We start from the raw sequence: 23,912 nt of genomic DNA on the forward strand, positions 1-23,912 counted from the left end.
AAACTTTATTAGACAAACAGCAGGCAGATCAAGATGAGGCAATCCCCCCCCAAGAGAGAAGACTTAGCAAGAGAACCCCAAAACCTAAGATGATACACTCCTGCAACTACTGTGGACAAGAGTTCAGGGACAAGTCCCCTCTGGATGTGCATATCCAGAGATACCACACCAAAGACACCCCGTACACGTGTGAGTATATGCTATTTTATAGTTTTAGTTTGTGTAATTTTCCTTTTTAAAGTGCTCAACAGAATGTTTTGAATTGAAGTTAAAAAAGAGACTTGGAAAAAAAAAAGTGTCTTTTGAAATGTCTTTCAGTCGAGGCTGGCGAGAACATGGACGAAGCCAAGGAAGTCGAGGATCCCGGCAGCGCTCTGAAGGCCCCTGCGATCCGAGTGGCTGCTAAACGTCCGTTCAGCAGGTTCCAGCTGAAGTGCTCCAATTGCGATTTTAGGGTTAGCACGCCCGCGTTGCTTGAAAACCACACTCGAGTGAAGCACCTGAACCAAGAGTGGTACCGCTGCAGGCTGTGTAACTTCCTGGCGGCCACGTCGGAGTGGATGGACGTTCACCTGTCCTCAGACAGTCACATGCAGCAACAGAAAGAGGAGAGCGGCGACTCTGCCCCTTTTGACACCTACGTCGAGAGTGTCAGCAGAGACAGCGCAGGAGACGGCGCTATTGTAGATGACCCGGCTCAGGCGGATTGCGGAGAGGCTGTCGCTGCTTTAACAGAGGGGAATCGGGAAACAAAGGCAGCTTCCATCGCTGTGTTGGTCGATGACGAGGATTTAGAGCTGGAAACTCCCAGAAAGAAAAGAGGCCGACCAAAGCAGGGGTCTACGACCACTTGTGGGTACTGTGGCCTGGTGGTGTCCAACGCCACTAACCTCAGTGTCCATGTCCGTCGCAAACACAGCAAGGAGTACGGCTACAGCTGCACTCTGTGCAACTACAGCTGCGTGACCAAAGGAGACATGGATCGCCACTGTATCACGAAGAAACACGTCCGACGCGCACAAGAGTGCGCCAACAAGAACCGCGCCAACAATCACGCGAGTGTGCCGCCGCAGGAGCCTGCGACGGGACAAGCGCAGGAACCAATCGCACATCGTCAGAGCACCGACAAAGAGGCGGAGTCCGACGACTCGGCCACAAACGAACGCAGCGGGGACGAGCAAATGCAGTCCGACGCGAGCCAGAAAAAAAGCAAATATGACTCTGTTAGTGCTTGCAGCTATTGCGATTTTGTCGCTCAGTCGATCCCTTCGCTCCATCTCCACGTCAAGAGAAAGCACACCAAAGATTTTGAGTACGTCTGCCTTGCGTGTAGCTACTATGCCGTAACGAGCAGGGAGATGACTCGGCACGCCATCACAGAAAAGCACAAACAGAAAAGCCAGAATTACCTGGAACCCTTAGGGGCCGAGGAGCAAAAAGCTTTGGCCGTCCCGTTGAAGGAGGCCATTGAGCTTGTGGAGGCAAACCCAGACCCTGAATGTGGACAACTTAGCCCCGTAGAGGAGTCTGACTCTTGTTCGGAGGACGGCCAAGCTGCTGTAAGTCAGAATGCAGCTGCACCCACGGAGAATGCTGAGGTTGCTGAGGTTGCTGAGGTTGCTGAGGTTGCTGAAGATGCTGAGGTTGCTGAAGATGCTGAGGTTGCTGAAGATGCTGAGGTTGCTGAGGTTGCTGAGGTTGCTGAGGTTGCTGAGGATGCTAAGCCTGATGAGATGGCTGAGACTGCTGAGACTGCTGAGATGGCTGAGGATGCTGAGGTTGCTGAGGATGCTGAGGATGCTGAGGATGCTGAGGATGCTGAGGTTGCTGAGGATGCCAAGGATGCCATTGTTGCGGTAGCTGGCAGTGAAGACGAGAAGCAAGTAGAGGGTTTCGTGCCCTCTAGTACTGGAGAACTGGATCAAACCGATGCAACGGTTGAACTCGCGGAGCTGCGTGAAGAAGCCCAGCAGGCTCCAGCCGAACTTCCTCCTTTAGTGGATCAGTCCGCACAGCAGGAGAGCCCGGAGGAAGGGGGGAAGCCAGCGGACGACGAGCCCTTGAATACGGACGAGGCGGTCTCAAATGCGAAAAGTGAGGACTCTCTTTCGAACACACAAATGTCCAAAGCTCTTCCCTTCGACGCCTGCATCGTGTCCATGAAGGCCCTCGCCGAGCAGGAGCAGCAGCAGCTGCAGGAAGGTCTGGCTCTCGAGGGCGAGGCCGCCGTCATATGTCTGACGGGAGGCCCGACGGTGCCCTCCGGCTTCCTCGCCCCCAACTCGGGACACGTCAGGAAGCTCCGGCGCAAGATGATGAAGGTGAGGGAGGAGGCCAAACGGAGCGGCGCCCGCATCCGCTGCGAGGACTGCGGCTTCATGGCCGACGGCATCAGCGGCCTCAACGTCCACATCTCCATGAAGCACCCGTCCAAGGAGAAGCACTTCCACTGCCTGGTGTGCGGCAAGTCGTTCTACACCGAGAGCAACCTGCACCAGCACCTGACGAGCGCCGCGCACCTCCGCAACGAGCAGAACAGCGTGGAGGAGCTGCCCGAGGGGGGCGCCAGCTTCAAGTGCGTGAAGTGCACCGACCGCTTCGCAACGGAGCAGGACCTGTTTGTCCACATCAAGGAGAAGCACGAGGAGCTCCTGAGGGAGGTCAACAAGTACGTGTTGGAGGACACGGAGCAGATCAACCGCGAGCGCGAGGAGAACCAGGGCAGCGTGTGCAAGTATTGCGGCAAGGTGTGCAAGAGCAGCAACTCCATGGCCTTCCTGGCACACATCCGCACGCACACCGGTATGTACGCCTCTTCTTCTTTCCATTTATGTGTGTCACATACACCACACACACACACGCACCGATGCCGTATGTGTGCCGCGTAAAAGCAGGTCAAGGCTATTATCCCTCATTTTACGTGTATATCATTTATAATATATTCAAAACCGTGGTATCACATTCTGCATTTTGGATGCGTTTTTATGCAATTCGTGAACTAGAACGGGGGTTTTGATCAGAAGGACATTTAAAAACATTTGCTTAAGTGCAACTCTGCAGTTGCTGCATAAATCATTCAACCCTCTTTGACTGATTTGAGGCCTTTCAAAGCCTTATGAACCCACTGAGTTTTACTAAGAAAAAAAACCCCCTATGTCCTCTTTGTGCTCAGCTATTAGGCCTTTTTGTTTTTAGCTGCAATTGTATTGAGTTGGGAGACGCAGCCTCCTCCTTGGCAGCTCGAGCTAATGTTCAGGCTACTATCTGCTGCAGCCAGGTAATAGCTGTTTCAGCAGAGGTGAAGGTAAAGACTGATTGAGCTTCAGACCAGCAGGAGAGACGCTAATGGACCCCAGATTGGGATTCCCTGAGCAACGCTTGGTCAGAGACATGTGCGACTCATAATTGATGTGTCCATTACCAAGACTCAGTTGTAATTATAGTCAATAAGTCTCTGTAAATGTGTTAAAGCTTAGGCTAAAAGCATTGGAGGTCCAAAGAGAGGTGGGCTAATAATTTAAAATAATCAATGCAGACGTATTCAAAGCCTTTAATTTCCCTGGTGCCCGTACGTCCATGTTTGTGTGTGTGTGTGTGTGTGTGTGTGTGTCTGTCTGCCTGTGTGTGCTAGCGCTCTTACGCCTAGCCAACGTGTGTATATGTCAGCCTTCATGGCTCGCTGATTATCCTCAATCCATTAAGATTTATCTTGTCATTTATAATGCAAAGCAGGGCCGCGGCGGCCGGGGCTTCGGCCGGGAAATGTCCAGCGGGTTAAGAACATAGGGCGCTCCATTACGTCTCCCTGACCATGTGTATTAATTGCTTTTAAAATCAACTTAATGCAGGAACGAGATGTGAGGGCGACATCGATAAATGCCCTTCTCTGCCTCCTATGGTTCATCCCCCTTTCAGCCCAAACTTTAATGGGACTTTAATTGAAGTCCATGCTCTGTGCTTCCCGCGCGTGTGTGTGTGTGTGTGTGTGTGTGCTTACCGTGTGTGTGCGTGTGCGTGTGCGTGTGTGTTTTCTGTTGTACGGGGAGATCAAAAAGGATTGTTTCCACTCTCGGGCTCAGTGGCGGTGGTTTAGGTGCAGGTTTTGTAGCTTTTTGAGATAATATTCCCCCGCTGAACACAGGGGAGGTACTTAAAACCGCGCGCTGATTTCACTCCCTTATGTCATCAAATCCCCATAAATGCAATGGGCCAAAAATGTGCGGCGGTTGAACTGTTTTGGATATGCTGCCGTTGCAGAAGAGGGATGGTTTCACTTTAAGGAAACAACATGTTTTGTCTCTCCTTTTTTGAATGTTTTATGAAGTATGTCTGCCAGTCACCTTGCGCGCTCAAAGTTAGATTGCTTCATGCTGTAAGGAGGTTAAAATCCCGATGATTAATGTGGAGCCACCACTTTCTTCTTATTAACGAATAGTCTATATGTATTCATAATTTTGCCGCTGTGTCATAATTCTTGAATTTTGAGGTCACTTACTTAATGTTACTTAAGAAAATGAAAGCTGTGACACGGAGGCCCCAACAGAGGGCTTCACGTCAAGGGCACATCCTGAGGTTTCAGATGATGAACACTTGTTTTAGAGGTTTACCTCCTTTTTTTATTCAACTGAGTTATGTTCTTGTTTATGGGATTACTCTTGTTTATGCGGTTCTTATTTGTGGAAAGCATCCATTTCTCTTCATTTTGACAACATATGCCAGTTGTTATTATTGCTAAGTTCCCTCATTACAGTGAATTATGCACCTTTTATACGGCAGCCATTCATTCTGGGAGTTTGTTTGTGGCGCTGTGGAGCCGCTCAGTGGGGGTCTGCCAGTTTGTGGGCCGGGAGCACGTCCAGATCCTTTTAATTAAGACCTAGTTTTTATTCACTTGATTAATCAGTGAAATCAGGGGACGGTGGTGGGAGGCGGCACACAGATTTGTCAATTTGTCCCTTAAAGGAAACGCACGCACACATGCTTGCGTTTTGCCAATGAGGGTGAAGCTAGAATTTGCATTTTGGGGTAAATTGGTCACTTTTTCACTGGAGTGAGCTGTCTGACCTCAGACCGAACCTTAAAGTAACACGCATACACACACACACACACACACACACACACACACACACACACACAGGCTGCAATGCGTGTTCTACATGTGACTGGAGAACAGGTAGAACTCGCCAACATCTTCGCGTTTGATGGTAAACTTTTCGAAGATTCTTGAATCTTTAACGCTATTTCGTGTTCCCCCCCCCCCCAGGATTTTATATTCTATTATGTTTTTTTTTTTAAGCACAACGACAGAATGAAAACCCATCTTCATCTTTTCTCCATCAATTCTATCAAGCAGTGTCCATTCGTTCATCGTGAGGCGTCCCAGTCCGTTTAGCAACACAGTTTGTAGAGTTTCCTCCAGAGCCAAAAAGACATAAAAATGAAAAAGTAAAAAAACTCAACCATTTCTTTTTATTTCCTGGAGATGAAATGTTTGGGAAATGGGAGATCAGACTGGGGGACATAAAGAAAATCCTATCCTAAACTATCACAATATCTTTGACCAAAATACCTCAATATCAATCTGGCAACAACATCGTCGGCTTGACTTTTGGTGCCTTCAAAAGATAATTTGAATAAATAATCATCCGTACGGTTTCCTGCACTACAGCCTTTTAAAGACGAGGAAAAGCTGATGTTCACAGGTGAGGTGTCAGGATCATGGTGTGGGTGGCGCTGCATAAATCATGCTCTAATCCACTCATTGTGATGTACATACAAACATATCGGTCGGCCACAGTAGTTTTCCGACAATTTGACATCTGCAACCCGTGTGTGTGTGTGTGTGACGGATTACGATAACCTGAAACTGAGCTCGCTGCGTCATGGTGAGGTAGGGTTGAAGCCGGACACTCTCAGGTGCGAAACAGTGAATTTTAGCATGAAAAAAAACAAACAAATATCCATATGAAATCATCACGTGTAATTCTCTTCCTCCAAACCTGAAGAATAAAGCCAAGGATATCACAGGAGTGTTCGGCATGTGCAAGGCTTAAGACATCACCTTGTGAGTGAGTGAGTGTGTATGTGTGTGCGTGCGTGTGTGTGTGCGCGCGCAGCCGTGTAGTGAAACGTTACATGAGGTTCTCCTCTCCTTTCAGGAAATGAATTAGTCATTCGCTGTCTCATCTGGGATGTGAGGGAGCCACATCGCCTCGATGTGGATGGCAATATTAATTTAACATGACACTGCATTGATGGTCAATTTCAGTTTCACGGAGGCTGTTTAAGTGGAGTGGTGGAGTATTAATGTGATAAGATGTGGGAACTGAGGGACGTTACATCTCCCTCCTTTCTGCCATGTCTCATACTCAGTCAGCCATCTGGACAAATCAGCTCCCCGCACGCCTCTCCCTCTCACCTCAACTTTAGGTTGCGTGTGTGTGTGTGTGTGTGTGTGTGTCTGTGTGAGTGAGAGCGATTGTCTCTCCTTCTGTTTGTCCATGGGTGGTTATGTCTTATGAATTTAATGTGTGCGTCTGCACGCACGTGCATAGGTGTGAGGTGGGGTTTCGGATCTCGACGTAGGTACGTGTTGGTGTGGTGGCGGGCGGGCGTGGTGTGGTGTGAGCGCGCGTGTCTCGTCTTCTTTTTTGTGTTTTTTTGTTTTTTTGTTGTTTTTCCTCGGGGTGTCGCTGATCGTGTTGTGCGATTTGTGTGTGAAAGTGTCTGCACATTTAGGTGTGAAGTGTGTTTATGTATAGTTTTTTCTTCTTCTTCTTAATGTGTTTATCTGCCTTTTTTATTCGTGACTGCATCGTGATGTGTGTGTGTGTGTGTGTGTGTACTGTAGGGACATGTGAAATGAAGAGCCCCCCCCCCCCCCCTCCCTCACCATGTTTATGGGCCTTGTTAGCACATGCTTGCCTTTCAATCTTCGTTACCGGCTTAAAATTCGATGTGTCGTACTTCCAGCTCACGGCAAGTGAACCGTGCATGAACGAATTAGTAATCTACACAAAGTGCTTAATCAAATCAGCGGCTGCCCCTGGAATAAATATTGTACAGCGTCTTGGGATATCCACCGCGAGAGGGCGAGGGTTTGCTCACAGATGCGTGCGCCGAGGCACCAGGCTGCCACTGAGATTGCAGCGTCGCACCGCGTGACGCCGGCCTGAATGTGGCCCGGACTGACAAACACAATATCCGTTTACGCACGCGTTTCAACTATTTTTTTTTTTTTTTTGGGGGGTGCGTGAAAAAGAAGCGCAGTGCTTGAACAGCTTCATTTGGCTAAATGTAAAGTTTGCTTAGTGTTTGTAAAACTAAAAGTTTTTTTTTTTTTTAATCGCCCACGCCATTTCCTGACACCCCCTTCCCTCTTTCGACTGGAGCTGGCGAATGTTTGTGTGCCGCGTGGGCCCGCCAGCCCCTCGCCGCTCTGCTCTTACATGACGGATGGCGGGCAGAGGCTCTGCCACTCTCTCAAGCGCCACCACGCCCCCCTCCCCCGCCCCCCACTGGACTTATTAATGACAATAATTAGGGAGAAACCTCCCTGAGAAGCCCGCCAGAGTGATTAGCGCTTTAATGATGGAACGGGAGGTAGTCAGCGCACACAGAATTGATTTACGCATTCGCCCTGACCTTTGGAATCCAATTTACGCATCCACAGGCAAAGGGAAGAGTAGGTACGAGATGAAAGAGAGTGACAAGGATAGATAGAGAGTGAAAGAAGGGACGCCTGGCACTCGGAGTGGGACTGTAGTTTATTTGCTGTGCGGGGACTGTAGTAAGGGGCATCTGTTTTTATAAATCTGGAGTCGTTTTCGCGGCTCTGAAGTCGGTTGAACTAATAACAGTCTCACACGCCCGGCACTGAGGAACGATCCGTGATGCAAAATCTGATTCCTGCCCCCGGCGGCTCGGCAGTCTACGCTTTATTACAATTGCCACCTCTTTCTTTCAAACGCAGTGTTATTGTTGGATGTGAACTCTCTCTTTCTCCACGCTTTCCTTTCAGGATCCAAGCCCTTCATGTGCAAGATCTGCAACTTTGCGACCGCTCAGCTGGGGGACGCCAGGAACCACGTGAAGAGACACCTCGGCATGAGGGAGTACAAGTGCGACATCTGCGGGTGAGTCACAGGTTCCAGCGTGTCTGAGAGAAGGATTTGAGAAACGCACGAAGGCGTTGCTACTTCAGTAGGTTTGGAGGCCGACGGCGGTCAACTCATGCGGCTACTGAACAGACTTTTCCACCATAACTCGCGTCTCTCTTGTGCATTGATGATGGTTACTCGCCACGAGGCCAGAAACGTGATGCAGAAGACGTGGCGGCGTTACCTGTAAGTGTCCCGTATTCAGATGGAAAGACATCTAGGGGCAGTTTAGGAGGCGTTTGGTCTTGTTTCCTTGAACAGCTGCTGCGGCATTTTGTGTTGACGATTTGGAATTGAGAAAACGCACACACGCGCACATGCACACGCACACGCACACGCACTGGTGACAGGCAGCGAGTGGTTGTGCTACGCGCCAGTCAGGTGGAGTGAGGTTTCATGTTGGTGTCTGAGGAGCGATCTGCTAATTATCTTTTGTGCAGCCCACTTTAAATTGCATTTGTCTCAAGCTAATTCATAATTCAATCCGATTTAACCCTGCCGACCACGATGAGAGAAGAGCTTCTCTTCTGATGTAGATTCCCTGTCAAAGTCATATATATATAGAGAGAGAGGGGGAGGGAGAGAGAGAGAGAGAGAGAGAGAGAGAGAGAGAGAGAGAGAGAGAGAGAGAGAGAGAGAGAGAGAGAGAGAGAGAGAGAGAGAGAGAGAGAGAGAGAGAGAGAGAGAGAGAGAGAGAGAGAGAGAGAGAGAGAGAGAGAAAAAACATCATGGGCACATTTAATATTCTGGTTGAAACTCTTAATACATTGACTTCATATTTATTAGTATTAAGAAAGAAATCCATTAAAAGACCATTTAACATTGACAACAACTGGACTCAGGCCAAAACTTTCAGTGCTCGTCGCACCTTAGCGTGTGAATAACGTTCTCTCACCTTCAGCCGTCCCCGGGCCTTTTCTTAAAAAGACAAACGTACTGCTCGTGAGTGAAAGGTAAAAGCTGCCGAACCCTTTCAGTTTCCATCCGGATAAATAATCCCAACTGCAAGTGTATGTAGGTAACCAGGAGCCTATAAATAGCCGGTATAGTGCGCGCGTAGCGCTCTATCCCACCGCCTCGTACCCCCTACATGTGGACCATATGTTATGTTCAGCTGGTTTCATTCCCGCGGTAGACCTCCTCACTGCCTTGCCATGTTCAAATGGACGTGTTAAGCTGTTTAACATGCAGTCGGGGAATAGAGTAAATTGTGGGATTTCCAGCTTTGTGCCATCGAGCTTCTGCGGCTGCACTCTCGCTAAGATGAAGACATATGTGGAGTTATTAGTTTCTTCCTCTGTGTAATTCGGTGTAAAGCGTTCCATTTAGTTCAGTCGCGCGCCGATTTCTGTTCTTTTTTTTTTTTTTTTTTTTTTTTTCAAAAAAGCCGAGTGGAGCGAATGTGTTTATTCGCTCCCGCTGATGTTTCGCAAACATATTACAGCAGGAGCAAACAAGCGTTTGGTTTAAACACAGCTTCTCCTTTTAATGAGAGGAAAGGCTCATGTTTCACAAGCCCTCCAGCTGAAAAACCCTCCGCTCCCGAGTGCTGCAAATGTGTTTGGGCTTTTGACCAAACGGCGCCTCGCTTTACATACGCACGAGCACGCGCATGAGCGCGCGCACGTACAGAGCAGTTCCCCAATATGCCTTTTAAATGGGACTACTAAATACAGCCCCCGGTTTCACAAATCATGCGGATGGAGGAGCCGAGCGCTGCCAGTGCCGGCCGCCGGTGACAAATCGGCCCTGTGTGTGCTTTCAGTGCTGACTGATCACCAGGCCATCCCTCCTCCTGACTAAAGAGCAGCAAACACAAAGAAACTCCCTGAAACACCCTCATTAAGGCCACAGCCATACATACACGAAGCCCCCCTTCCCTCCTCTTTCCCCAAACCTCTTGCGTTTGACGACGCCGTCCTTAACCTGAATCTGAGGCGCGTCGCTAATGGATGGCCAATGTTTCGGGGGTGTAATGTTTAAAGTGAGATTACGTCACAATTTAAGTTCTGCGTTCTCGCGCGGATGCTAATGACGGGGCAGCATTTTGTAACCAAAGCGGGATAAAAGAAAACACCACTTTTTTTTTTTTTTTAGATATTTCTTTGTAATCACCATTTATCATTTCAATTAACACAAGACTATCTTGGGGCTGCTTCGTCTTCGCTTCTTTTTTTTTTTTCTCAATATAATATTTGTGTTTCATTAATTTATTTCATGCTCGCAGACCCTTGGGCCTCCACGGGACACAGAGTTTTGCGGCTTTTAGTTTATTGCCATTTTGTTCAGAGCACCGGCTGAGCATGCTGTTTGTTTTTTTCTTTCTTTGCCTTTCCTTCATAAAAAAAAAAAAAAAAAAAAAGATCCACCTTCGCCGCCATTGATCGCCGTGTTTTCCACCGTTAAAGTTTGCGACTGGGAGATTATCTCGGCTCTGACGCGGCGATCGAGCGGACGTGCCCGCACCTCGTGAGGCTGTCCGCCTCACTTTGGCTCCGACCGCACTTGTTGAACTTGTTGATAGTTAAAGATCATATTGTTGTGGCATTTAATTAACAAATGCAAATGCGAGGCCAGGACAGATTGGAACCCTTGACCACGCTGCCAATCAAACCTGAGTGGGCTGGTCAGCGCCTCGCTCATCATCGCTAACACCTTATAGGCTTTCTGTCTCTGCCGCTCTTCTCGCTCCCTCCGCACACCCGTGTCCGTGCCTCCCGTCTGTCCATTTGCCCCACATGTGTCTTTTGTTTAAAAAAAAAAAAAAAAAAAAACTCGCTCGGTCTTAATTTGCCCGTAAAGAACTCTTAAGGTGCACAAACAGCAGAAGAACACAAATTGGCTATTAGCATACAAGATAAGATTTCTCATATTTAATTGGTTGGGAGACGTAAAAAAAACAACAACTTTCCAGCGTGTGAGGCGGCAGATTCTTGCATTTCCTCTCGGCGTGTTTTTTTTCTTCTGTTGTTGTCCACAGTGGGGCTCGGGCCACTTAATGAGCCTCCTCCTCCTCTCCTCCATCATCGAGCAGAAAGGCCCTGGATTCAGCATTTCCACCCTCCCGCTCGCTCGTCCTCCCCAAAGATGCAACGGACATCCAGTGCTGTTGTAGGTGTTAAATTATGCATAAACAGTCTAAATGCTTTGAGGCATCGGTTTAATATCTTAGCCCGGGCCGTGGAAGTATTAACACTATCCTGGACGTGGATCGTCCTCTTGTGCACCGCCGTTTTATGATTATGGGTCATGAGCTGCCCGTTTCCTGGCGTCACTTCAGGAATTTGAAAAAAAAAAAAAACGACAACAAAAAAGCAAACAACTTTTGCTTTCTCACAACAAAGAAAAGTTTGCAACGCCCTAAAGTTTAGTCTTCTCTGTGGAGGAGGCTGCATTGTGTGTGTGTGTGTGTCCCCCCCCCCCCCCCTCCCTCTCTCTCTCTAGCTCAGTTTTCTTGACTTAGTGCTGGAGAGAGTATATATAGTCATGATTTCATGTTGGGTGTTGTGTGTGTGATTTGACTGTTAACAGGATGGGGTTGGCTCGTGTCAGGGTTTTTATGTCCCCCCCCCCCCCCCCCTGTCTTGTGAGATTGTCTGGTCTGTTCCCAGAATAGCCCATCAGTTCCGCCCTGCGTGGCTCATCCGCTGTAATGTGCCTTAATGCCCGGGCCTGCATGAGTAGTGTGAGGCCTGGCAGTGACAGTGGAGGGGCATCTTAGCTCGCTGCTTATCCAGAGAAAGCCGTCACTTAACTCAGCCCCTCTATTGTCTATCCACACCCCTCTCCTTCTCCCCTGACGTGATTCTCTATAATCCTCAAACAGATTCTGGTTAAAACTCCCTGAGAACTATTTTTATGTTTTTTTTTTTTCTTTCTTTTTTTTTTCCTTCCTTCCTCCCATTTAAACATTAATGGTTGTTGCAGATGAAGAGAGGGATCCCTATGAGGATGATTATAATGTCACTCCGCTGATCTCCCGCCGCCCCGAAATAATTGTACATCATCGCTTCATAACGTGTCAGAGGGACACGTTGGTGGCGTGCAATTAAAACCGCGGAATATAATACACCAAATTACTGCCTGTCAGGCCCATGAACAACACACTCGGTATTTGAGTTACACTTAATCATCACGTACATTAGCGATTTCGCTAAGATCCCTCCATCCCGCCCCCCTTCCGCTCGTACAGCAAGGGGCGTGAAACGCGCCGCTCCTTGCCGGCTGAGGGATTGTGTCTGCGACGCAACCGCTCGCGGGGGTTAGCTGCGTGTTGATGTTGGAGTTAGACCTTCTGAGCGCTCCGAACGTCTCGCATGTTTAAGCTCGCCGTGTTGGCATGAGCTGGAAGCCTGCTTTTGCATTCATTTACGCACTTCTACAGATGTAAACACCAAATAAATACATATATATATATATATATACACACACACACACACACACACACACACACACACACACGCACACACGCGCGTGTGTTTTTGCACGTGGCGCTTCGGACGCCTGTAAAAGTACAGTCAACTTCTACTTTATCTACACTCCCAACAGGTGTGTGTGTGTGTGTGTGTGTGTGTGTGTGTGTGTGTGTGTGTGTGTGTGTGTGTGTGTGTCTTGTTCTAGCTCCCCTGAGGCGGAGACGAGACATTTAAGCTGCAAAAAACAACCTTGACGCAGGTGTCGTGTCCTCACGTCCCTCCCCGAACATCCGCGTAGATAAAATAGCAAAACACACACACTTCAATATCTCATGTATGTCCTCCTTGTCTAAATGGGTATTGCCACCCCTTTTTTGTGTATTTTATTTCTTTTAACTTGTTTTGATCAATCTAATTTATATGTGCTCATCAGCCCGGCGTTCAGTCCCACGGGAGAGGGAGATGTATTGATGTTTACTGCCCAGGACACTTAAAAGAGTTTGTGTCGAGGAACATGGTCCTAGTCAGTCAGCGCAGTCCCCTTCACCAAAAAATAAACACATTTCGCTCTGACGCATTTAACTAAATTTAGTGCGCCATTATCGGAAATGAAATAAGTAACGCTAAAGGTCATTTGGAAAATAATGCAGAAAGGCTGGTCTGGAAAGGTTAAGTATGTGACGAAGCTGCTGGGACGATAACGAGGGGCCGCGTTCGGCTCGGAGAGCCCGGCGTTCTGGTTTGACTCTGCACTCTGCGATCGCTCTTTATGACCGAGACAGCTTTACAGCCCGTTACCCCCCATAACACGATAAAGCGCAGCATAATGGATTGGATGTGTTTAGTAGCCTTGGGCTGATGTTTGTAAAATTAATGTTTTTCGCAATAGAAACACACTCGTGCAGAGGCACACACCGAAATAAGGCGAGAGAGGGCAAAGAGAGAGCGAGTGGGGGGGACAGAGGGGGGGGGCGGGGGGAGAAATCAACTCCGGACGGCATCGATGGATCAATATAAATCCACCCGCGTGCAGTTAAACACTTTTTATACTTGTTTCTTGGCCAGATTGTCAAACTTTATTCCCTTCACGAGTGTCGCGTCCTCGCCGATATCTCTCCCCGCCGACGAGATGACACCAAACGTATGGCCTCATTAGTCCGGTTTGGAATACGGGCCCCCGGTACTCAGCAGAAAAAAAAGAAGCAAAAAAAAAAAAAACGGCGGCGGCGAATGCGATTAGATTTGTGTTTCAAATTACACGGCGCGAGTACTTGAGGGAGATAAGTCTGTTTGCTCAGTCAGTCTCGTGACGGCGAAAGGAGGCCCCCTTTGAAGAGTTGGAATGGGACCCCCGCACGGCGGCTCCTCGCCGCCGCAGACAAACGGAGGAATCTCCCCCGTCAGCAGACCGGACCCATTAGCTTTTAATAACAATCTCATATTCTTTCGTGGGCCCTCCGACTGGGGCCCGGGGGCTTCGTAATCAGAGCGTTTCACTTTAATCAGAGACAAACAAAAACAAACGCCGGGTCCAGACGCTAAACGGCGCGATCAGTAAGTTAAGCCAGGGAGCCGGCGCAGCACATGGGCTCGTGGTCGTAAGTCCCACTGCTCAGGAGGACCGTCGAACTTAAGAGGCCATTGTCCGCACTGCGATGTGATCTCAGTAGTTCCCTTCCTGAAACATTAAACTTCTTGTGGTCTCAGCCTTTCTTAGCTTTTTTTTTTATTTATTTTTTTTTATCACTTTTTGTTTTCATTAAATCTCAACTCGCGGGACGAAAGTGAAGTAGTAAATAGAGTTGGGTAGTAATGCTTTTTTTCATTTTTATTCACGTTGGCTTTTCTGCCTTTTTTTTCCTCTTTTATTTGACAGCTTAGAGATGGAGACTGGAATTTGGGGGGGTCGGGGAGGGAAAGGACCATGACGGGTTGTAACTACTCCACTGTGACTCCGCTCCAGTAGCACGCAACGTTTTGCCTCACAAAACCCTTTCTCGCTCGCATTTATACTCAATAATAGAATAATATCGGCGAACGAAGGCGAATGGGCTCCGATCGGTCGAGAAACAAGAGCAAAGTTTGCTCCCTCTGAACAAAGTCCCCGCAGAAGACGTACAAACTTTATCGTTTTAAAGAGGTGAAATTATATTTTTGAAAAAAATGCTGCTGAACAATCCATTCTATGGAGTTAATCATGTCATAGGTATATTGTAAGAGGGGGGAAAAAAGAAAAGAAAAAACATAAAGAGGGGAAAGTTAATGAGTGATTAACAGCAGCAATTAAAAGATGAAGAGGAAGGCAGATGAAAAAAGGGGTGTAATTAAAATATCAGTCCTCTCATTGTCAGAAGTGCGAGTGTCATCCATTGTGCACTTATTAAAAAGCTGGGTGGAGGCGAAGGAGCAACCGCCGCTTAATTCCAGCAGCCCAAAGTGTCTGGTAATCTGCCCGTGGATGGAGCTGCAAAAGGCTGTAACTCATGTTTAAGTGTTGGGGCCGTGTCATTGCAGGTTCACAGTCATGCATTTCTGTGTTGACACCCATCGGGGCAGGGGATATTTGGCAGTCAGGAGTAATTTAACTTAATTAATGGGATGCATATTTGATGGAGGAATAAAATATCCCGGCTCAGCAAAGTGGAAAAGGGGAAAGATTTAGTGGGAGTTAAAGGTGGAGGGGAGAGTAATTTGTGCATTCAGTTACCGGCTGCTTGAGAGACAGAGAAGGTAGGGGGTGGAGGAGGGAGAGGGGGGGGGTGAGCGGGGAGGGAAGGGGAGGATGAGAGATGGATGGTTGACACAAAGCTGAGCTGATGTGTAGAGGGGAATGGGCCGTCCTTCCATTGAGAGGGCCATCAGACTGACACCGCTTGATTTAATTGATATCCGGACGGAGCGCTTCCTCGGCGCCCGCAAACAGACACATTACGTCGGTTCGCAAACTTGTGGCAGAGCTTCCGGCTGCCAAGGCCCTTTTTAATATTCATGAGAGGAGGGGAGGGGGGGGGGGGCTTTTAAGGGTGTTTTGACAAACGACCTCCTCCTCCTCCTCCTCCTTCCACCGTGCCGCCGCCCTGCTTCTCCAACATGTCTTCACTACCAATGCGCACGCTTTACCTGCACCCCCCCCCCCCCCCACCCACCCACCCACCCGCCTCCCATCCTAGAGCAAACTCGTGGCCTGACGAAAAGCTGTCACGCTGCTCTTAATCTCCCCTGGCACTTTTTAATTGACTTCCTGTAGGTATAGATTATTTCCGCGGCGAGTCTGCTGCCACCGCGACGTTTGATATCGTCTCAGAGACTGGCATCTGGGACGCGTGTAGCTCATATCTCTGCCCCCCTCCCCTCCTCCCACCCACCTCCTTCCTTCTTCTGCCATCTCTCCCCTCTCCTTTCTGTGTGATGGCCAGACGTATTGGGGGAACGGGGGAGAGGTAAAACGCAATCAGTCATTGCCATCATCATAATTGAGCTGATGTTCCTGCTGGGAGTGCTGGGGAAATGTTGGCTCGGGCGGAAGGGAGGCTCTTTGTGTCTGCCTGAACCCGTTAGTCGCATTCGGCCCGATACGCGGGGCAGGTGTATCGGCCCGCTGTGAAATTGGATGTCAGCCAGTTTGCGCCGTCCAATTGATATGATGGATATTGTGCAGTTTGTTTGCTTACGTACTGTGTTTGTTGTCGAATTAATCAACGCGGTGCCGCTCGTCTTGAGGCGAGCTCTTAGGTGTAATGAAACAATTTGATCAGACTCCGAGCAATTATGCACGGATTATGGTTCTGATTAGTAGATCGGGTCAAGTCAAGTTCATTTGCGTGGCCCCGGAGTACTTCTGATGCCTCAGCGGGCTGCACAAGACCACAGCGTCAGCAGCTCGGCCTGAAGAGGAACAGCTGGGTGAGAAAGAGAAGGACCAGACGTCCATTAATGGATCGAAAAAACAAATAAAGAACACAGTTCGAAGAGGAAGACATTAAAACCGGATCGTCATCCAGCAGCGAGACAACAATACATCCCACTACCAGTATTGTGCCAATGTTGTGTTCAAGGATTTTTTTTCCTCTTAACTTTTTGGACATTTTGTCCTCGTAAAATGGTGACAAGTTATGAGATCCTGGCACAAACTGTCTGCTGTCAGTGGGCAAGAAGTCCGGAAAAAAAAAAAAAAAATCTCTAAACATTGTCGGTGATACGAGCCTTCATATCCATCGGTGCGCCAAATACCACTCTCACTTTGTGTTTCACATGTGGTCGGGCCCACACATGCTCATGGGAGGCACACAAGCGGACAGGGCCTCCTCCTACACACCGCCAGCTATTTACATAGTTGTACACACACACACAGACACATGCACGCGCACACACACGCACACACACGCACACGTTCCTTTTCCATCGCGATAAAAGTCCGCGGCCTAGAGTGGATCCTTAGCGTGGGCTAATGTTACTGTTCTTTTCGACCCGCGAGGATTAATCGGACACGGAGCGTGCGGCGTGAGGTTTCTTTGGCTGCGCTCTCCGTTGCAGTACAAGGACGCGTGGGATGTGATTTGTGCATTATCAAACGCACGGTGTCCAAGGACAAAAACAGATAGGGGTTTGTGAGCCGTCATCTTCACGAAGAAGGTTCCACTTTCTGTCGCAGATCTGAGGGCAGATCCTCTCATTCAATCGTATCATGACATGTCACGTGATGCGTGCCACTTGTTTCCGGGAGGCCGCGTGAAGTCGCGGGTTCCTGCTGCCCGCACTCTCGTCGCATCCTCCCGGCTTAATTCCACGGGATCCGGGTGGTTCTCCGATTTTATGAAGTGATATTGACCGCTGTCTGTGTGAAAACAGATAATAAGCCGTGATGAATGGCTGACATTAGTGATGAAATTACATCAACCTTAACAGGCCATTGTATTAACACACCTAGCCGATGCCAGCCCTCCCCGCAGCCCGTTTAATTGATTAATTGCTGACGTGGATGGATGAGGGTTTGCGGGTCCTGAATCGGTGGCTGATTGCTAGTCAACCATAAACAGGAGCAGCCACAGTGGGCCCTCAAGGGCAATATTCATGCTCCCCAACCTTATGGTGATTCCTTATCCAGCTCTGACAAGAGGAAAAATATTCGGCCATAAAAACGCTGGTATCACCGGGCTGACATATAAAGCCCTCCGTCACTCCCTGCCTCTCTCTCTCTCTCTCTCCCCCCCCTCCCTCCTCCTCCTCCCTCCCGCTTGCGTTGCGTCTCCTTTAGCTCTCAGTCGCTCAGCACACCCGTCGGACTCTGAAATCACAGCATCCTCCTCTGCGTGTGCGGCTCCGGTCCCTCAGGTAGCCCGGGCAGCTTTAAATATGAGCAAATAATGGCGGAGTGAGTGATGCTGCCCGTGTCCTTGACTGGGATCCTCTGTGTGCCGTAGCCACATCTCACTGTCTCCGAGCCCCGCGGGACGCATAAAACACCCTCGTAGAAAGAGCTCCCGAGGCTTGTTGGTGGCATCCGCGGGATGGATGCAGGGATGCAGAAAGCCAACGAGGTCTTTGTGTAAGTTTATGCAAGTGTAGAGGAAGGGAGGGAGGTTTGTGTGTGTGTGTGTGTGTGTGTGTGTGTCGGGGGGTGGGGGTGGGGCGGGTAGATAATGTTTACACTGCTGTGTGTTTAATGAGATGGGCGCTGTGTCCACTTTAATGTGTTTGCATTTTGGATGCGGAGCAGCGAAGTTATTAAAGCGTTATGCGGCGCATCGCGTCTCCTTTTCCAACTCGCTGTTCGTTCGTTGCCCCCCCCCCCTCTTCCCCTCCCCACACCCTTGTCCCCCGTCCTCCGTGGCCCCCGGGAGCCGACGTTGGGCTCCGGCGGTGGAAGAGGTTATGATCACGCTTCGTGGCTGTCACGGTTGCCACCAAATTGTGCCCGCGGCGCCTGACGGGGCCGGAGCGCAGGGGAGGGGGGGGCGGGGGTCATTCTCCGAGTCGGATAAAGCGTAGAGATGGGATAAGCGGGAGTTGCGTTGCCTTCCTGTCCGGCATCTTCTCGTGTCGGGCCTGCAGGAAAGGGGAGCGGACGTGTGACCGGAAAAGTAGAAGGCCCCACCGTCTCCGCTCTCCCCGGCGCGGCAGCCGCGTTAACCCCGGCGCCACCGAGGCCCCTTTCAGGCCGAGGCGCGGGTCTGGACCCCTGCAGCGGGCCGTGAAAACGCTGACACATCGATTAGCCCACAGTGGGGGTCAGGAGGAGGAGGTGGGGTGTGGGGGGGGGGTGAGGGAAACACAAACCCACATTGAGCGTGATGAAGAGAAGCGTGCCACGCGAAGAGGAAGCATTTATTCATGGGTTCTGTTTATTCAGCAAAACAGGTCAGAATTATGCTGCAACACTGATAACTCTCCGTCTATTACAGTTAAACTTCAAATTAGCGGGGTTCACTCTGCCCACTTTTACGGTCACTTCAAAGCCGGGTTGCTGCCCCCTCCCCCCCTCCTCCACCAGCAGAAATCTGATTACTTAGACTTTTACAGTCCACATAAGCTTCAAGTAAAGCCAGAAAAGAACTAATTTGTTTGTTTCTTTTTTTTGCGGTCCAGTTTGTAGCTCCACAAAAGCGCTTGGCTTGTGGTCTTTTCATTGGCCATTAGATGGCGCCATTCAACTTGCTAGAAAACCTCCAGTGCCCGGCGTGTGGTACATGTGGCTCTCTTGCATGAATAAAACGCAATTAAGATTCTCTGCGTTCTGTTTAAAGGTTTGTTTCAAATCTGTGACTCTTAGCATTTATCTTAATTGATTTTGTCATTTGAAAATACAATGCAAAGTCCAACATGCATGGCTCTAATAGAGGAGGTTAGCGGCGACGTCAGAATCGGTGGGAGACAGAAAATGAAGTGAAAACTTCCTGCTGTTCATTTATTTATTTTGTGTTGTTTTTTTCCTCACATTTCAGCAAAGTGTACCGTTAATTAAATCAGTAGATTCCTACAAAAAAAAGAGATGGCTCATTTAAATGTGCTTTAATTTCTGATCCTTGCCAAAGTTCTACTTTCAAAAGTCTGACATTTGTTAACAGAAAGTCCCCCACCACCCCACCTCACCGCTCCGCCCCGCGTTCCTTCTTTGGTGAGAAGGTGCACTACCACAGTGGGTGTTGGTGCCGCTTGTAAATGAGCGGCGTTGGAGGCTGGGCTTGTGGCGTTCAGAGGGGTGTCCCTGCCGGGGCCGCTTTAACTAGGACAAGCCTCTCCATACCGGCGGACCTCAGGGGCCGATCAGCGGGTCCCAGGAGAGGCTCCCCGCATCGCCGTCTAACCAGGCCTGTCACGAGGGGGCTGATGCCGGGCTGGCTGGCTGGCCGGCCGGCTGGGTGCGGGGCTGATGTGACGGTGGCGGGCGGGCGGCGGGCGGGCGGGCGGGCGGATGGGTGGGTGGGTGTGTGTGTGGGTGGGGGCTGACATGCCGAGAGGGCAATTACAGCAAGGACAAAGACTACACAGTGATAAGTCCCCACAGCACCCTAATGAAGAGAGCAGGTTAGCCTGTTAAGAGGACCGGGGAAATGAGCGCAGTTGCAGTGTGTGTGTGTGTGTGTGTGTGTGTGTGTCTTTGTGTGTGTTTGTGTGTGTTTAACCTACCCGAGGAGGATACATTTTCTGAGGTCATGTTGCTACCGTGCTCGCTAACCTCGCTGACTGATGCCATCCCCAAAGCCGGTGTTTTCCCCTCACAGAGCAAAAGCAAACAGCGGCATGAAACTGGAAACCAGTGGCTCTGTGGGGAATTGTGTTCCCGTGGCTGTGGATAGTGAGCGAGAAAGTCCCAATGCACGCTATTAATGAAATGAAATCTTTAAAATATCATGCCTTCGGTGGGTAATTGTTGCACATTAGCGGGTCTACAATTTGTTTTTATCACACCACTTAATGATTAAATATTTTTTTTAATAATATCCCACTTAAATATTCAGTACATTATGCCCCTGCATTTTCTCCGTGAAATAAATTGATGAGTTTGTGGGTCAGCAGTTGAACAAAATATGTTTTGGATGAGAAAAGATTTTCTTTTTTTTCAAAGGCAGCGTGAAACAGCAAATGAAAACGGGGAAAGATGAATCATTTCCACAGAAGGATTAACTGCTTTCCACTTCTGGTCACTTTTGCATATCCAGATGTGATTATAGCAAGATCATGTTATCAGGCAACAGATCCCAAATCATCTTCTTCTTCCTCTTCCTCTTCCTCTCCACCCCATATATTTGGGGAGGCGGCAGAGAGAGATGGTGTGTACCTGATACTGCTGTGTTGGCACACCCGTCTGGGATCTGATAAGAGAGCCTCTGGAGCGGTGCTTATTCAAATCAGTGCATGTTCACAGTGAATGGGAGCAGGTAAAGGCAATAAGATACAATGCGATAACCTTTCCGGAGAGGGAGAGAGAATAGTTTTACACTCCGTTTCACAGCTCTGCTCCACTAGATGATTTTCAACAGAGCCTAATTGATTTGCTTTATCCCGATTTTAAACAAAAAAACCAACAAAAAAAAAACCCAAAACCTTTCTCTCAACAGCGTGACTTAGAGCGGATGTTGGAGGAGTTTGTACAGATTTGCGACGCGTTACAGTGATTTTATCATTTGGCTTTTTACATTTTATTTAAATTTGCTTTGTAAATTGATCAGCTCTCAACCTCCTCGTTGACCGCGTTCGACTGCTGTTGTGGCGCTACTCGTAAGTGTGCGTTCGTGGACGTGTGTGTGTGTGTGTGTGTGTGTGTGTGTGTGTGTGTGCAGTTTAATACCTATTCAAATGTCACATAATCAATTGAGCATTTTAACATTCGCCCGCCGTAATCTCTCTTTTAGACCGACTCCAAGATTTAACAAAAAAAAAAGCAGAAAATATACGGCAAAGTGTGGAGAGCTACTTTTAAGTGTGGTCGCTGTGCATTTATTCATCTTAGTATATGTGTGTGTGTGTGTGTGTGTGTGTGTGTGTGTGTGTGTGTGTCACGAACATAAACATCACATTAAATCAATTTAATTTAATAACACTGATCCGCAGTGATCACTTTTAGAGCCACTGTGCAGAAATCTGAAGTGAGGCTTAAAGCTTAATTGCGGAGTGGAGTTTGGTGTGCCAGAGTCTCGTGGGGCGGGCGGGGGTGCGGGCGGGGTTGTGGGGTGGGTGGGGAGTGTAACATATGTTACGCGCATTCGGTGCAAGACTCGGCAGCGATAGTTAAACATTCGGGTGAAATGCATCCTCCAAGGGCCTCCGTGTTAATGTGCAGCCGGCAACATCCCTGCATTTAACAGGACAACACCGTAAAACCATCCCAGTGACGGTAGATGATACAAATTGTTAAGGAAAAAAATAAATATCATGTTTTTATAATGGCTAATAATTTTGATGCTGCTCAAATAAACCAAATGTTTGAAAATGACTGAGTACAATTTAGGAAATGACTATTTAATTACATTTCTTATATTATATGCATTTGTACAATTGTAATTGGCCATTCAAATTAGTGTGTTTGTGTATGTCTGTGTGTGTGTGTGTGTGGACTTAAAAAATGTGTTTTATGAATATGTTACAATACATTGAGAGCTTTTCCGTCATTGTAATATCATTCTCACTGTTTTTTACATTTTGTATTCCCTCCATATGGACACTGCGGATGATGTCATCGTATAGTGCAGCTCATTACGTCCGCGGTCTGATGTGCAGGCTCTCGTGCCGAATGAATCTCTTCTCCACTTTTTAATATTGACTCTCGCAGCCTACAGAGTGAACAAGATAATGAAACATCCCCTTTTTTCCCCTTCACAACCAAACACCACTAATGTAATATATTAGTCACCCATGTATGGCTGAGCAATTATTCCACGCAAAAAAAAAAGAAAAAGTTTTCTCTGGTGACAAAGGGAATATGGGCAGAGGGCGCCGCAGACGCGTCTGACGGCTGCTCCGTGACGCTGATAGGCCAAACGGTGGTGGGAACCCGCCACTTTGAATCATGTGGCGGCTGACGGCTTTCATAAGAGCACGCGGCGACTCTGACAACTCTGATAAGGAGAGGTGACAGAGAAAGTTTCTGTGTTAGTGGCAAAACAGAGGGGGAAGGTCTCCTTGTTTTCTTTTTTTTTTTTTTTACGCGTGTGCTTTTTCTCATCTTTTTTTCCTCCCTTTTTTTTTAGGGTGGGGTGGGGGGGGGGGGTTGAGCGTAAGAGACGAATTTCACAATCTGAGACTGGATTTGTGGTGAAAGAATGTCAGCATTAATAAAGGGCCGGGGGGACAAGGTCACACGGGTCCCTGTACAGCAGAGCACCCCGAGTCTGTTTGTGGCTTCTGAGATGGGCAAAAACACGCTAAGACGTCTCCCCCGTGCATAAGGTAACCGACGGGAGTTTCGCCCGTCAATGTCGCACTGCAAAGTCTAATTTATGATTCTTCAGCTCTTTTTTTTTAAAATTTTTTTTATTTTTTTTATTCAAAGACAATCTCGGCTCTGAAAAAAAAAAAAGGAAAAGAAAAGGAATGATGCTTTGAGGATATAATTAAAGATATCGTTCAAAGAACAACTTTTTGCATATTTGAATTATTACTGTCGTTAAAAACCACACAAAATATGGAAATATGATTGCCGGAAGCACATAAATCAATGATCAGCAAGGCCTCAGAGCCCAATAAATATGGGGAGTTAAATACTTTAAAATGCAAATCACATCTTAGAATTTGCATATGTATGAATTTAAAGGAAGTGTGCCTCTTTAAGACCCTCTGAGGTGGAGGCGGGTGGAGCTGGAGGGAGTTCAGGAGGCGAGGGGGGGCGGGGGGGGGATGCAGACAGACAGTGGCTTTTTATTTTATTTTTTTGTCCCGTTGTCATTGGTCAAGTTGTTGGATCGTTCTAAATGATAGCAGCTGAAGTGGGCTGACAGACGCGACTGCATCTCTTTTGTGGATCCAGAAAGTGCCTTAAGTGATCTGAATAATTAGGAGTTAATTATTCTTCATCCATCTAAATCAGAAAAGGACAGATATGGGAATGGAATTTATAATTTTAGCCCGACGTCCTGTCTTGTTCTAATGTGGTAAACTAAAGTGACTGTGAATAATACCTACTGACCTTCGAGTAATTACGCCTCGCCTGGCAATTTGCTTGCTGTTGCTAATTGAGGGTATTGATTCAGTGCGATTCATATTAAAAATACATATGTTTTATGGCTGGGCCTTTCCCCCCCCCCCTTCTTTCTTCTTCTTCTGGTTGTCTTTTAATGTATTATTAATCCTTAGTATTTTTAATTCTTTTTTTTTTTTTTTTTAAACAATAATTAGCAGACAG

General features: G+C 48.2%; 1 protein-coding gene across 1 annotated transcript in view; it reads left to right on the forward strand.

Annotated features, from left to right (window-relative positions):
• The window catches only part of znf407 (zinc finger protein 407), a 134,890-nt gene that overhangs the window by 1,977 nt on the left and 109,001 nt on the right, over positions 1-23,912 (forward strand). Inside the window, exons 2-5 of the mRNA XM_068570769.1 lie at positions 1-189; positions 319-1,607; positions 1,842-2,802; positions 8,021-8,135. The exon at positions 1-189 is cut by the window's left edge and continues 549 nt beyond it. Of these exons, the coding sequence (XP_068426870.1) occupies positions 1-189; positions 319-1,607; positions 1,842-2,802; positions 8,021-8,135 (2,554 nt within the window). The remainder of the gene's footprint in view (positions 190-318; positions 1,608-1,841; positions 2,803-8,020; positions 8,136-23,912) is intronic.

The sequence above is a fragment of the Clinocottus analis genome, unplaced genomic scaffold (assembly GCF_023055335.1).
Source record: "Clinocottus analis isolate CAN_PGR_092001 unplaced genomic scaffold, fCliAna1.0.p SCAF_9, whole genome shotgun sequence".
In the NCBI taxonomy this organism is placed as follows: Eukaryota; Metazoa; Chordata; class Actinopteri; order Perciformes; family Cottidae; genus Clinocottus; species Clinocottus analis.